General features: G+C 46.6%; 1 protein-coding gene across 14 annotated transcripts in view; it reads left to right on the top strand.

Annotated features, from left to right (window-relative positions):
- The window catches only part of PCDH11X (protocadherin 11 X-linked), a 450,326-nt gene that overhangs the window by 201,799 nt on the left and 232,902 nt on the right, over window positions 1-15,625 (top strand). For all 14 annotated transcript variants that reach the window (XR_010305700.1, XR_010305701.1, XR_010305704.1 and 11 more), the window contains exon 5: window positions 6,609-6,680. Coding sequence is in view for 8 of the 14 variants with exons in the window: in XM_064158942.1 (XP_064015012.1) it covers window positions 6,609-6,680 (72 nt within the window). In the remaining 6 variants the exon portion in view is untranslated. The remainder of the gene's footprint in view (window positions 1-6,608; window positions 6,681-15,625) is intronic.

The raw sequence follows: 15,625 nt of genomic DNA, 5'->3' as shown, positions 1-15,625 counted from the left end.
TGCCTTCCTCTCTGGCCAGGCACCTGCTTTGCTCAGCAATCCCTTGGAACAAAAGAAGGAAACAAGCAAGCTAAGGGCTGTCTTTTTGTGTAGGAAGGAACACAAGCAATGGAGGCTGTGGGTGTGCTGCACCTCTGGAAATCATGCCCTTGTAATTGCTGGGTGGCTGGCTGTGCGCTAGATGAGCTATTGCATCTTTGGAGAGGTAACTGCAAGATAAAAGCTGCCTTTTGGCAGAACCCTTAGAGACTTGCTGGGTTAGATTGTGGCTTTTGAGGCCAAGCAGACACTGGGAGGACACACATCAACAGCACAAAGCATCTGGGGACTTTCAGACACGGAGATGCAGTTGTTACAGCTACAACAGCGTAGGAGTTGTTAGTGGCGATTTCAGGTTGCTGTTTGGTGTGGAAAGCTGATCGTTCCCAAATCACATTCCAGGGCTCTAGGTAGTGCATTCCTTACCTGCCTGTCTGTCTGTCTTTAAAGACAGACTTAGTTGTGTTTCTCAAATAGAAAGCAAAACCTCTCCTGCAGGAATCCTTGCTGACATCTTGATTTCAACTCTCCTGTGGCTTTCCTGTTCACTTGTGTCATCCAGATTTATTTTCATATTTATGCAAAGCTTGGAAATGTGAATCAAAATTATTTGTTCAATCAGTCTGTCACATAAAATTATATTTCCTTCATGTGTATTAACTCTTCTGTTCACCTTTCACATGAAGCATCTTAGGAGTGCAGGAATCCAGTTACCTGGAATCCACTCATAGGCAAGAAGGAGGCATTGCTAACTGGGATAATCTCCTTCCGAGGGTTACGGCACTGCTCTGTCTCAGTGGATGCATGGTTTCCTGATGAAGCTGTGAGCTCTGCAGCTCCTCTTTCACAGTGTAGCTTTTAGCCATAAGCTTGTAACTAGAGAAGACAAAAGTTGCCCCAAGTAAACATGTGCAGTCCCAGCCAGTCCCTGATGATGCAACACTGCTAACAAAATGTCTTTTGCTGTTTGGTTCCTGACTCTTGCTTCAAGCCATACAGGATTTCAGTCTGAAAGACACTTTCATAAAGCACTCCTGTAAAGAGCAGGAGTGGAACACTTTGAGTCAGACAATCGTAGTGCTGCCATAGCAATTTTGTAAGGCACCAGAGAAAAATGCATCATCCTATCTTTGAACTGCAGTCTGCTTTTGCTTCTCCCGGCAATCAATAGTCATTACAGGTATTGGTATCTATCTGGATAATTTTAGGGCTTTTCCAGAAAGCAAAATACATAACCCAAAATTGCCCTGTTGTGACTTTTTTCTTTTTAACTCTAATAACTCCAGATTTGTTCTGAAGGAAAGCAGAAAACTGTCATCAGGGAAGTGAGGTGAAAAGGAGGTAACACGTAGCTGAACAGATACGGGAGTTGGTGTTAGATTAAAAAACTTGGGGGCCAGAACAAACTCCCTCTGCAGCCTGCAAAAGTGGATGTAACTGAAAAATTAGCCCTATCCATGGGTCAAGCAACTAGAAATTGTAATGGCTGTTTTAAAGCCCAGTCTCCCAAAGCTGAGGCCAGCCAATGGAACATAATTTAATGTCTCCAGCAGAAGAGAGAAGGACTTTCCCACCATTTCAGACTTTGTGTTTTGTGCTGGAGGCAGCCACCGAAGTAGCTCAGGAGTCCTGGCTGTAGGAAGTGAAGAGATACAGCAGGCCCTAGGGCCAGGAGTGCTGCTCCAGCTGGGTTCTGCAGAGGCAGAGGGTGGGCAGCTACCTGCTTCTGCTGGCTCCTGAGGAGCAGGGTGCTGATTGCATGTGCTTCTGGACCTTCCTCTGGTTGCTGCTGCTGACCTGTTGCACTGTGGAGAGAGACAGGCAAAATGCCCTGCTGGACAGGGAGTAGGTGTCTCTGCATCCCACCTTCCTGACCTACACAGGGGACTGGCAGGGAAGGATTCTAAGCAAAGAGAGCTGAGCTAGGACCTTAGGGCAAGAGAGAGAATGGGGTTGAGCCTGATAGAGAAAACAGTTTGAGCAAATTAGCTGTGTCTTGTTATGGGTCAGCCTCACCTTTACAGACACCAGGAGCTATCAGAAGAGATCTATGTGTGAGCCACTGTTATAAGATTAGTTTGAACTGTCTCAGGTGTACAAGAGATTTCCCTCTCAGAGTGGGAGCCCACTAGTGTGGAATCTTGAAGATCAAAACAAAGTCTAATGAGAAATAATCACTTTCATAACCTTTAAACTCTGCTTAGTGTGTTTTCTCTGGTAGGTTTTGGAAGCCAGAGTATTACCAGCCAAGCTATCATATGTTTGTTAACTTATTGTTCTTAAGAAACAACAGGAAATATTAATAAGGAATTTCACTTTTCCCCTAAAAACCATTGAATAGCTCCTTTGATTAAATATTAAAGCTTTCCTTTGCTGTTACAGGTAGTCAATCCCAAATATCAGCCAAGTATTTTGTGTACAATCTCCTCCCTACCTGGCCATCATGAACTTTGATTGCTAACATCATTGATCAGGGTACTTTCTAGGTGGCCAGGTGGAAAACTGTTGTGCTTGGCTTTATGACAACTCAAACTAAACAGTCTTTCACATGAAACTACCTGAACGTTGGGCTCCCTGTGGGCAGGCAGAATCGCCTGGCCTCCGGGAAGAGCTGACGGTACTGCCTTGCCTGCTGGGCAAAGATGTTACTGAGGTTTAGGGAGCTTTTGCAGACAGAAAAACCTTATGTGGTGCCCTGTTTCAGCTTCCCTGGTGCCCATAGCAGGGCAGCAATATGAGGTGCCAGGTCATGCTTTAGAGCAAAGTGAGTTTCCTTCAACTCTGGCTAAGGTGGGAGGAGACCCCAGAAGGTGTTGGATGAGCAGTAGGAACTGAATCAGCTGTGCAGCTATGTCCCATGCTCGTGGAACAGTATCTGGCTGTCCCAGAAGTGACAGGTGGTTCATCAGCCTTGAGAAGCAGCTAATTTATTCCAGAAGTCAGCCTGCTTGCTAGAGAAATTGTAATGGGTGCATGTACAAGAGCTAAGGGAGCTTTAATGGCTCTGCTGAAACCATAATGTAATATCCAGGTTGAAATTATTCCATCTTTATCTCATTATAAGTACAATTTTCTTCAATGTGCCAAACTTAAATGTCAAACTGAGGAAGTGGAGGGAACATAAACGAAAGACCGTGGGCACATTCCTTTGTTCCTGTGGAGCAATCCTAGAAGCTGCAGAAGGCTGTGGGAAGATGTTGCCAGCAAAATGGGAGGATAAAGGCTTCCAAAAGAGTTCCACTTTTAGTAAGAGCTGCTTTATGTACACTGGGAGAAGGAAGCCCCTGGGAGGATTGTGTGTCATCACCACGCTCCTCTTGTTCAGTAAAGAAGCTGTGAGTCAGCACTGCTGCTGTGCCTTGCTGAGCCTGTGTGCAGCTGTGGGAGCCTGGTGGCAGCAGCAGCACTGCTGCAGCACAGCTCCTCCGGATCAGCTCTCGGCACACCTGAGTTCTGCAGCATGCAGGTGAGAGCGGCAGCAGCACTGCTGCAGCACAGCTCCTCCGGATCAGCTCTCGGCACACCTTAGTTCTGCAGCATGCAGGTGAGAGCGGCAGCAGCACTGCTGCAGTGCAGCTCCTTCAGAGCAGCTCTCGGCACACCTGAGTTCTGCAGCATGCAGGTGAGAGCGGCAGCAGCACTGCTGCAGCACAGCTCCTCCGGATCAGCTCTCGGCACACCTGAGTTCTGCAGCATGCAGGTGAGAGCGGCAGCAGCACTGCTGCAGCGCAGCTCCTTCAGAGCAGCTCTCGGCACACCTGAGTTCTGCAGCATGCAGGTGAGAGCGGCAGCAGCACTGCTGCAGCACAGCTCCTCCGGATCAGCTCTCGGCACACCTGAGTTCTGCAGCATGCAGGTGAGAGCGGCAGCAGCACTGCTGCAGCGCAGCTCCGTCAGAGCAGCTCTCGGCACACCTGAGTTCTGCAGCATGCAGGTGAGAGCGGCAGCAGCACTGCTGCAGTGCAGCTCCTTCAGAGCAGCTCTCGGCACACCTGAGTTCTGCAGCATGCAGGTGAGAGCGGCAGCAGCACTGCTGCAGTGCAGCTCCTTCAGAGCAGCTCTCGGCACACCTGAGTTCTGCAGCATGCAGGTGGGAGCGGCAGCAGCACTGCTGCAGTGCAGCTCCTTCAGAGCAGCTCTCGGCACACCTGAGTTCTGCAGCATGCAGGTGAGAGCGGCAGCAGCACTGCTGCAGTGCAGCTCCTTCAGAGCAGCTCTCGGCACACCTGAGTTCTGCAGCATGCAGGTGAGAGCGGCAGCAGCACTGCTGCAGTGCAGCTCCTTCAGAGCAGCTCTCGGCACACCTGAGTTCTGCAGCATGCAGGTGAGAGCGGCAGCAGCACTGCTGCAGTGCAGCTCCTTCAGAGCAGCTCTCGGCACACCTGAGTTCTGCAGCATGCAGGTGGGAGCGGCAGCAGCTGTGCCCTGGCCGGCAGGGCAGGTGTGGGTGCATGGCAAGCTGTCCCGAGGGCTGCCAGAGCACCTTAGCTGTGAGGACAGGCTGAGGGCTGGGCTTGTGCAGCCTGAAGAAGCCTCTGGGGAGGCCTCACTGGGGCCTTCCAGTGCTTAGAGAGGCCTGTCAGAAAGGTAGGGACAATGCTCTGAGCAGGGCATGCTGTGACAGGCCAAGGGGTGATAGTTTGAAACCAAAAGAGGGAGATATAGACTAGAGGGAAGAAACTGTGAAGAGAGGGCAGTGAAATGCTGGCCCAGGTTGCCCACGGATGTGGAAAGATTCCAGGTGCAGTTGGTCAGGAATCTGAGCAACTTGTTACAGTGGGAGATGTCCCTGCTGACTTCAGGCTGGTTGGGTAGAGTACTTCTAAAGGCCCCTTCCAACCTGAAGTACCCTAAACCACCCCTTTTTTTTGTACTCACCTCCATCTTCCTTTTCCTTTCTGCCCTGAGTCGGGACTGGCTGGGCAAATGCATAACAAACTGCTGCGAAAGGTCCAAGAAAAGTGTTTCTCAAGAGAGGCTTTTAATGCTGCTTCCTGGCAGGTTATCCCATACGGAGTTGTTACGGTGTCTGGGGACCACAAGTGCTATGTTCTGTAACTTTCATTGTGCGTTTGGGTCCCTTTGGTGCTTGATTATTACATTTAGAGAAAGACTATAAGGTAGCACACATTTGCTTTTGAACGCCTGCAAACCACAACCTTCGCTTCCAGATGCACTCATTTTGACTCTGTTTAGCATTCACTAAATCTGTGGTTATTTCTTTCTTCTTTTGAAATGCTCTCATTGTCCTATTTCAGGAGTGAATCACCTTCCCTCGCTACCCCAAAACACGACATAGCAGAAGTGGTAAAAATGATTGCCTGCAATTCGCTGTTGCAGCCAATTCAACCTGCCAAAGCAAAACTGACATTTAATAAGGTGGTTCTTGAAATGAGCCCCGTGAATGCTCCGTGCTAACTGAAGTTGGGTTTTTTCCCCCATGTATGTGCCCATATTTTACTATATGTGACAGAAAATCCAATGTCACCTCTCTCTCCCTCTCTCTGTCAACTCTTGCAGTCTCCACGGGCATTTAGGTCACTCTGAGGTGAGACCTGGATACGATGGTATTTACATTGTGTTGTCAGAGGCTGTATCCGAAGGGTAGTGTGTTAGAGGTGTCGTGTTTCAGGAAAAGGAGAATCCTGGCACTACTCAAATAGTCTATTTCAGTAGAGGACCTTTTTTGTGGATGTCAGTGTCTTTGTTCCCATTTTATAATGGAAAGAATTTAGAGAGAAAGGAAATATGAAAGACTTGGTATTTTTGCTGTAGTATGCAAAGATCCTTCCCTGGGACATTCAAATGGAGAAAATGCAAAGGAACCAACTTTCCGTTCAGTGCTCAGTCCCAGTGGCCACAAATCTTGCATATTTATTGTGGAAGCAGAACAATTCCTTTTAAAAGTAGTTGCAGAAGGCTTTGGAAGTGTGAAGGATCAGCAACTCATCTTCTTTGAAGACAGCTTCAATCTGTTTGATTGTACAGAGTTTTGATTTGGGGTGGTCAGTCTTGAAGTATTCCAAGGTAGTGGAAAGCCCAGGAGACAAGCAGCTCTTACCTGCTCAGTCTCTTCTGGCTCCAGCTCCAAAGGGCACTAAAGGAAGGCAAGGGCTCTCAGCTGAAAAGGTGGCTCTCCTGTACAAAATACTCTGCCCAAAAAGGCAGAGTTAAAACCAAACAAACATATTACTTCTTCTAAATAATCAAAGTTAGCTCTGCTGCAGTCTCTGTCCTCTTTCAGGGTGTTCAGTGGACATAGCTCAGCTTGGGGAGGAAACAGCAGAGAAACAGAAACTGAGTCTCCTCTGGAGTTGTGCTGCTGAGTTGTACTCTGTTGGCAAACCATTTCACAGTTTTGTCTGAAGGTCTTTCCTCTTTGCCCACTAACAATGGTGTATGCCTCCACACACTGAAAGTTAAGGCAACTCTGAAAACTAAGTTACTTAGCTGCAGAAATATCACTGCTGGAGTCTCCTCTGTGTACAGTTGTGCTGTAATGCAGAATGCTGACAGAGTGCTTGATCATACGAATCATGCAATTGATTCATTCTTTTCTCTCCCAAAAGCACACAAAAGAGGTGGGAAGGCCACAAACTCCTTTGAAAGAAGCAACCTTGGAGCCTTGGACTCAGCCACAGGTAGGCTGGAACAACTGTTCTGTTAAAGTGGTTTTGGTAACAGTGGTTTCCATAAGTTCTGATAGACTTCATCTGAGAATCTAAGGAGTGCTGCAACAGGGAGCTCTGTACTTCTTGAACAAAACTGCTTTCTGAATGATGTGTAAATGAACTGGGAGCATGTTCTGGTGTAGAAGTGACGTTTGTGGAAGTTTGTGATTTTGAGAGGAAGATTTCAAAGATCAACCTTTTCTGTAATACAGAATTAACAAAAAAAAAAAAAAAAAAAGAAGGAATACTGAACCATGCAAAAAAGGGATAAAACCTGGGGATATGAGTGTGCAGTCCTCCTTACTAAAATGTGTGCTTTGATGTTTTAACCTTGCAGTTGTGTATGTTGAGCAGTTGGGTTACTATGAAGGTCTTGCATGCAAGAGTTCAGGGCCACTTTTGCTGTCTGTTCCCTGTGTGCTGCTTTGCACACTGAAATGTGTGGCTTCAGAGATGATAGAAGGGAAGAGCCACTTCATAGTATGGGTGCAACTGGGTGTAACCATTCCAAATACAAGGATTGGGGCTGTACAAGAGAAGGTGCTGGCGTGCAGTAGAGATGAAGTGGGGTGTTGGGAAGACCAACCTAGAGAATCAGTCTGCTTCTGCAAATCCTTGGGGGAAGATTGCTGCTTTTTATGGATATGGGCACATCTCCTTTAGCAGCTGCCATGTCTGTAAACCATATGGCACAGTGCCTCTGGCTGACAGAAGCCTCTACCTCTGCTTTGCTGGGTACACCTGTAGCTGAAGCCAGCAGCGAATCTATATCTGTTCTGCCCAAGGTGAGAGGTTCCTGGCAGAGGTAGCAACCCTTGCTCTGTAATTACAGCACGACTGTCTAGGCAGGCTCTGCCTTGTATTTCCAGGCTGTAAAGCACTCTGCCTCAAGAAGTCATCTCCTCTTGAGTCTCCAACTTTACAGGCAGCACATATGAAATCCTAGAGCCTGAGCTTGTTCTCGAGGCACAATTCCTCCAGAAGCACCTGGCAAGCAGCGCAGGAGTTTTGAAGTAGAAAAGAAAAGAGCTCCCCATCTCTGTTGCTGCTAGTGCTGTTCATGGCTGAGTGCACTCCTTTTTATCAGCTGCAATGCCAACTGTGCAGGCTTTCATGGTACAGTCTACACAGCTGATTGAAATAGAGTAGCTTCAAACTGGAACATTCTTCACTTTAGTAGCAGATGTATGGTACTTGTGTTTGTGCACCTTCACATACACAGGGAGGATAGTTATCTGTAAACAGGCAAGCCTGCTATTGTAGGGAGATCCCTGAACTGGAACTCTTCTGCAAAATCTTCTCTCCAGTATTCCTAAAGAGGAGGCTCCCAGGTGCAATGTGGGCCCTGCTTCCAGCTAGTGCAAGGCCAGACCTCTAATGCCTCTGTCCCCACATCTGCGAATCACAACAACTGAGAGTGTATTGATCTGTGTCTGCCATCAATGCTGTTTATGTGCAGGACCACAGGAGCTCCCTATGGTGCATAGTAACTCTTCATGTGCAAGAACAAAACTGTGGAGCAAAGTGTTACTGCTAAAAAGCTGATGAAGAAAGGGCTGCCAGGCTCCTGAGACCTTGCCTACAGCATGGATTGCAGAGCAGGCAGGTAGAGAGCTAGGAGTTAGGGCTGGGCTTTGGTTTGCTGGCACAGAAGAGAACATTTTGGCTTCTGAGTTTTGAGAGGAGGAGTCGAGACAGCTTGATGCCAAAGCCATTGTTTAATGGAGCCCTGGTGCACAACCATGGATGTCAGAGGTGAGCTTATGCAAGAGGTGGTTTGCATGACTGCTGTCAGCAGTGTGCCAAGGAGGGCTCTGTTGGGATGTGCCAGTGCAGGTGAGAAACAGTGTTCCTCCTGAGTGTACAGATTGCCACTTCTGGAAGCTGCAGCTGCCGCTGCTTTGTTTAGGAGCTGCAAGGATTAAAAAGCGTGAAGGGGGTTTTGCCACTTCTATTCACTAGGTGGGGGAAACCTGCTTTTAAAAACATCCACAGGAAGAAGTTAACACCAATATGCTTCTTGAGTTCATGGAGAGAAGAAATGTAATCAACAAAATCAAAAACTGCTGGAACCATTATTGTGGCAGAAAATTAAATTAGTTGTTAATTCTTTCATGGATGTAATTCTGGCCCCTGAAATCCCTCCTTAGATATTTGGTATAAAGTGAGTAAAAATTCATGGCATGGATAAAAGCTTTGTCTATTTTATGAGCCACAGGCAAATGATCCAAATGGTACTCATAAAGCAAATGGTTCCCAGCTCTAAAAAGGAGGAGGAATATATTTAAAAGCTGCTAGAGTGAACCATGATTAAAACCAGCTCCTGTTCACAAGAAGGTGTTATTTACACACAAGCTTTGAGTTCCTGCCCCCTCCCAACAAAGGGAGAGACTCTTTACTTTTGTCTGCTTAAAAAAACACTAACCCCCCTCAGCACGCTTTCCTGGGCTTTGCACTGCCCGTTCAGTGCTGAGAGCTGCTGCGGGATGCATTTCATCAGCAGAGAGCGCAGGAAATAGCTGTGAGCACAGCTTCAGCGTGCAGGACCAAGCAGGCAGTGAAGCAGAAAGCAGCACATCTGGCCCTCGGTCTCAGAGGTGAGAAGCTGGAACCTATTAGCAGCTGGGCAGTTGCACACAGAGGCTGCGATCTGAGGCGCACCAGGAAGGTGCTTGCTGTGCCAAGGGAGGGAAGCCTTCATCTCACCTGTGCTGGCATGGCTCTCACTCTGCGAGGCAGCCAGCTAGCTGAGCGCTTTGGAGATGAGCTGTGCCAGTCGATGAGAGCTGAAGAGCTGCGGTGCTTCGCCAGGCTCCTTTCTTAGCCTGGTGAGGATTTTGTTCTTGAGCTTAGTTTTGCTTTCTGGGGTTGTTGGGGCTGTAATTTGATAAGGTCCTAGGCCAATGTGGCAATGACAACATGTGATTCCTTCTTCATGGCCATACTTTTGAACTTGCTGTTTTCTATACTCACCGAATGGGAACTGAAGTTACTGCCTAGAAAAGAAAGTATGCGAGACTGGTTCTGATTAAATTCAGGATGAGACCTTTGCAGATAAGGAACATGTGTGGTAGCCGTTGCCCAAATAGACTTGTCATTGGTTTACAAGCTTGATTTAAATGCTAAATGCCACCTATTCCTGTGGCTAGGGGTTTTGTTGCTGTGCCTGATTAAACATTTAGCTGATAAACCCTGTCAAGGCTGCTGAGAACTACTGCAGCTAGGATTATGTATTTATAGCCTCTGGTTTTATGGTCAGTTACAAACATGACAGTTTAAAATCTGTGATTGTTTACACTTTTGAAGGTACTGGCAGGGCTTCAAAATCTGAATTTTATGTGGCAACAGCATGAAATATTTACTGATCACAATGGTCCTGATTCAGAAGCAAATTGATTTATTCTTTCAAGTTCCTATGAAGATAAGCCTAGGAAGGGGGAATAAAGATTTGCCAAATAAGGGAAAAGAACAACAACTGAGGCTCTGTGGCCTAAAACTGCCATGGTGGCAAATGGTGAGGGCTGCTGGCATGGCAGATACAGCACAGTTCCCCCCTTCAGCTGCAGAGTATTTCTGGTTTAAGACTTGTGTATGTGTTTTTCTTTGTCACAATGTTCTATGTGTCATCTGAAATACTGCATGGAAGTGATGCCTGGAGGTGTTCTACAGGACAAAATGTGAGCAGGTGGTGTTATTAGTGCTCCAGTTTTTTGTTTATTCAGTAACTGTAAGAATTCCAAGTACTTTCATTCACTTAATGACTAAGAAGCCAGGGTACAGTTGTATTAATTTTCTTGGCCCAAATGTAGCTTCTCTATTTTAATAAACACATTAATATATTCCCTTTCCTCATACTCTTCCTCCTCCATGGTCCACTCTGTCACTGGAAACCCAGACAACAGTGACCCTCAAGGTTTAGGGCTCTCAAAGTTCTCAGTGACAGCTGAATACCCAAGGGCTAAGGTACTGCACATTCTCCTGTGTCTGACAGGTAAGCAGTATCTCACACCAGCATGGCTCTGTTACCACCTGGTGTAACAGCGGTGCATTGCCGCAGCCGTGAGCGTGGTGAGCAGGAGCGATAAGATGCAGACCCACGCTTCTCAGAAGTAGAAGAGGAGAATAATTTGAATTATCTCTTGCATCTGTAGTTTTGTTTTGTTTTGGTTGTGTTCAGAGCACAGTCCTCCCCCTTTGTTTTTGAGCAGAATTACTTTTTTTCTGGAAAGGCAAAACCACTCAGACTGAAATCTAATTACAAATGATAGAGTGTAGTATTTTTCTGCTCAATTTTAAAGAATCACTTTATAATCTTGGAACAGTGGATAACAACATCACTAATCCAATATTTCAACAGTAAATACGTTTGATGATGGGAATTGCTACACTAATCTTATATCCCTCCACAGTATAGTTAAGAAATCCACAGGGGGTTTTACTAATCAGTTTTTGTAAAGTAAATCAAGTCGTGTAATTCTTGTTCCCTCTAAATGCCCAGCAACTGCAGGCACAACGATGTGCAGTACTTCTCGCTCTTTTCGTCAGTTGGTAGCCTAATCTGCAGCCACACTTTTCCTCTTCAGTATGCAAGAAAGAGACTGCTGGGGCGAAAGGTCTCCAGGCAGCCTTTGATGGTGATGTCTTGCTAGAGGAGCTGGCAGCTCACCTTCTTCCCCTCTTGCACACAAGTGAAGAACAGCCACTTATAAATATAATCTGTGTTGGCTACTACACTTCTAATAGATATGCTTTAAGCTACGTAATTTGGACCCCAGTTTTACTGACCACTGGGATATATTGCAACAAAGCCTGTGTAAGAGCCGGCATGGGGGGTTAGCTTTAGAGAACCACCGGCACTTTTTGCATTATGAAGCCAGTGGTTTACATTGGAAGAAATATTGACAACCATGGTTAAATATTTGAAGAGAAGCATCTCATAAGAATTCTTTGCATATTTTGTTTCCATAGTTCATGGGAACTGAATTGTTTTTCATGAAGTCATGGTGTGCTCTGTTTATTCAGCTTACAGCTCCAGCCTTTAGGATTCAATATCAGTGAAAGTCAGAACGAGAGTGGGGCTTTACTTCTGACTTGGTGTCTTCAGCTCAGACGCAAACCAGTTACCCAAACAGTCTAGCTGTATCCTGGTTATATTTGGTACTTAGGATCTGGGTGCTCAAAATATTCCCATTTTATTTGGTGTCTTCATAAAGTGTGCCTATTGCTGAATGGCAAGAGCTCTACAGACAGTTTCCATACGATACATGTGCCATACTCAGTATGTTTGGTGGCATTTAGCTGTTCAGAAGCAGAAATCCAGCTGCTTTGGAGGGCTGTGTCTCTGAGGACAAGCACTTCCATGTTCAGCTCTGTCAGACAGTTACATCTATGACCAGAACCCAAATGTCAAAGCAGCTGAGTGGAAAACTGGGAGAAAGCACAGGTTTAAAGTCTGTACTACCTTGAAATACCGAAGTCTTTCCCAATTAACTTGCTGAGCCTTTGAAGAACACTTTTCCCCTTTTTGTCCACCCTGGCAGATGTTTGCCTCATTTCTTTGCTCAGACTGTTAAATCTTTCCCCTCCTCTTGCTTCTGACATGTTGGAGATGTCTTGAACAGCCGTGCATCTGAGGAAGCAGCTGGTAACAGGAGTGGGGAGCTCAGCCACAGAGTTTCACCTGGACATTCAGCCCAGCGTCCATGAAAACAGGCAACCCCACACAGCCTCGTGTCAGTGTGCATCGTGCTGGAGCTAGGGGAGGGAGCTATGCTGCTCAGCACAGGCAGTTGATTTATTCTCCATTGCCGTAGTCTGAGCTGGAGGAGATTGGGTGCTCAGCAGTGAAACATCCCAGGCGTTGTTTGAAAAGGGCAGGTAGACAGCTACTCCTTCAGCGTCTGGAGCAGGCAGCCCTGTCAGTGGCTAAGTAAATCACCACGGGCCTGCTTTCACAAAATGCAGATGAGATCTCTGAGGTGCTCAGTTTTCCACGGGGATGCTCAGGACACCCTCCCTCCCCACCATCTTTCTTCTGCCATCAGCTCTGCTTGACAAGGAAGCGGAGACGTCCCCATTATTTAGGAGAAAGCACCAAGTAGCAAAATCATTAAGTTGCATTGGACTGTAACTTACTTGCTCTGAGCTGTGCTCAACATGCATAAATCTTCAAGCAGAAAGCACAAATGAGGCATGATTCGCTAAGGTGTCCATCCCTCCAGTGTCCACTTGGCTGTCACTCACAGCTCACCGTAACGTGCACAGGAGCAGTCCTTCTGCAGCCTGTGGCTGTATTTGTGCATCTCAGAGCAAGAGGAGTGGTCTCAGAAGCTTTTACCAAGCATGAAGGTAATAAAAGCTTCTGGTGGCATGCTTTAAACCTTACAATGGCATTGGCTTCAGTATGGACCTGTGCTGGAAGCAAAGCTTTTGGAATTGTTAGATTTCAACCCTCTGCTCGTGTCCTGAGGTGTTTCATCTCTCCTTGATGCTTTCAGGAGCCTTTTAACCACTTTTCTTGGTGATGGTGGTTTTGTTTGATGGTGGCATGGTGGTTTACTTCTTTTCTTTTTTGCTTGGGATTTTTGCTGTAAGCATCCACACTGTTTAATAAGAACATGATGTCTTCCCTCCTGATGAGCTGGCAACACTGCGTCTTCCTGGATGGCAAACACAGGCGCTGCAATGAAGGTCCCTTACAGGGAGTAACAGAATTAGGCACTAGCTGCCGTGCTCCTGGAGGTGTCCAACACTGACCATGGTTCTGCAATGCTGGAAGTTTTAGTCTGATCACAATGGAAGACTGAAACCCAGTGCTAGCTCTCAGGTATAAGGGACAAATTATTCAGTGTCACTGTTAGGACCCCCAGTGCACACTGACCGAGCCACAGTTGCCCCATCTTCCACATCAGGAGTAGTTTTTGACTGAGTTTAGTCACTGACGTGAGCTGTTTCACCAGTCCATGAAATTATATGGTTATTCTTGTGTGTCCACAGAGGAGAAAATGGCTGTGGGTTGCTGTTGGCAGGTCGCTTACCCTCTCTGTCAGCTTCTCAGCTACAAAATCAGTTGTCTCTCTTGAAGGGCATTTTATAGCCTGATTAATTTTTTGGCTGCAAATTATTGCATACAAAGCAGACACACTGCAACTCGGTGCCCCAGTGGCTATGCAGTAATGGATATTATGCATCCATTCAAAGCCCAAATGAGGTTGACACCACTGTACTCTCCATCTGCCTTTGAGAAAGAACTCATAAATAACGAGGCATATAAGGCAAGATTAGCACATTAGACTCACAGGGTTACCAGGTTGGAAGGGACTTCAAGCATCAGCTGGTCCAATCTTTCATTTATGGTGTATGCATTAACCACTGGAAGGAGACAGGCACTCACTCAGGGTGGGCAGGAGCTGCCTGAGTTCATCTCTTCTAACCCAGAGCAGCTCTGGCCTCAAAGTTGGCCGCTTGTTGCCCCTTAGGTGATGGCCACTTGCCACTCCTTGGGCTGTGCTTTGAGGGCTCGCTGCCACACGGAGCTGTGTGGTGCTCCTTGTTCAGGTTTTATTGGTTACTGTCATCTAAAAGAGACTGCAACATAGGGATGGGATCGAAAAAAAGGAGATGCTGTGGAGGTCTTGCCTGTTGGCAATGAAAAGCTATCAGATGCTGAGCTGTGAGTGTCAGAGTCTAGCCTGGCCACAGGCCCCCTGCCCTCCATCTCACTGTCTGTGCTCTGTGCAGGGAATCCAGTGTGTCATTCCACATCTCAACAAGTAAGGCCTTCTTCCAGCTCTCTGCCATCTGTGTCACATCCTAGGGAGGTTCTTCTTCCCCTCCACTCTGCCCTGGTAAGACCACACCTGCAATACAGTTTTGGACTCCCTAGTTCAAGAGAGACAGGGATCTGCTGGAGTGAGTCCATCAGAGAGCCATGAGGATGCTTTGGGAACTTGAGCATCTCCCTTACAAAGAGAGACTAAGAAATCTGGGGCTATTTGGTCTGGAGAAGAGAAGCCTGAGAGGAGATCTGATCAGTGTGTGCAAATATCTGAGGGGTGTCAAGTGGATGAGGCCAATCTCTTTTCACTGGTCGGCAGCAGTAAGGCAAGGAGCAACAGCTACAAACTGGAACAGAGAAGGTTTCAACTCAGCATGAAGAGAAACTTCTCTACAGTGAGACAAATTACTGAGGGGCCTCAACAAGATAATAACCTGGAATCAACAGACATTGAAATGGTGGATCCAGCCTGCAGCCTACCTGCTTGTGAGCTAAGGGCACAGATGAACAGCACAGGGTGGGTGCTGAGTCTGAGGATGCTTCAAGTGCATTTTTATAGCACAGTATTTATCTTCTCTGAGAAATGAAAATATTATTTTAGTTTAGCTTTGCTTTGATAGAAGGCAGGTTTTGGTACATATCACACTTCCTACGTATGAATTTCTTCCTTTGCAAGGCTCCCACAACATCCTTCCATGTTGCTATGAATATAGATTTTACAAACTGATTCTAACTGAAGTTAAAATAGGGAAAGTGGCCTTAGAAAGGAATGCTAGGTTCTAGGCAGTAGGTGTTGCTGCTGCAGACAGAGTCTGGAGTTTGGAAATGATGACCCAAACTTTGCATTAGCCTGATTTTGAGATGCTTCTACACTGTTCAAATACCACACAAGAGTAGTAAAAAATATTTGCTGCATGTTATGCTGTTTCTCTAGCTCTAAGAGGTATTAGAAGTAGCCGAGTCCCAGACAGGAAACAAACTGTGGCAGTGGCTGGTGTTTGGGGCAGAATTTTTCATCCCCAGAGAAGTGCTTGTCTGCTGCTGTGGCTTTAAGGCCATACATTTTCAGTAGTCACACAGTACTTTGTAACGATGAATTTCACTGAGTGCCTGCAATATGAATGGTGTAAACTATGAG

Source organism: Pogoniulus pusillus, chromosome 19 (assembly GCF_015220805.1).
Source record: "Pogoniulus pusillus isolate bPogPus1 chromosome 19, bPogPus1.pri, whole genome shotgun sequence".
NCBI lineage: Eukaryota > Metazoa > Chordata > Aves > Piciformes > Lybiidae > Pogoniulus > Pogoniulus pusillus.
Note: the sequence above shows the minus strand (reverse complement) of the source record. Positions and strands in the feature narration are given on the sequence as shown.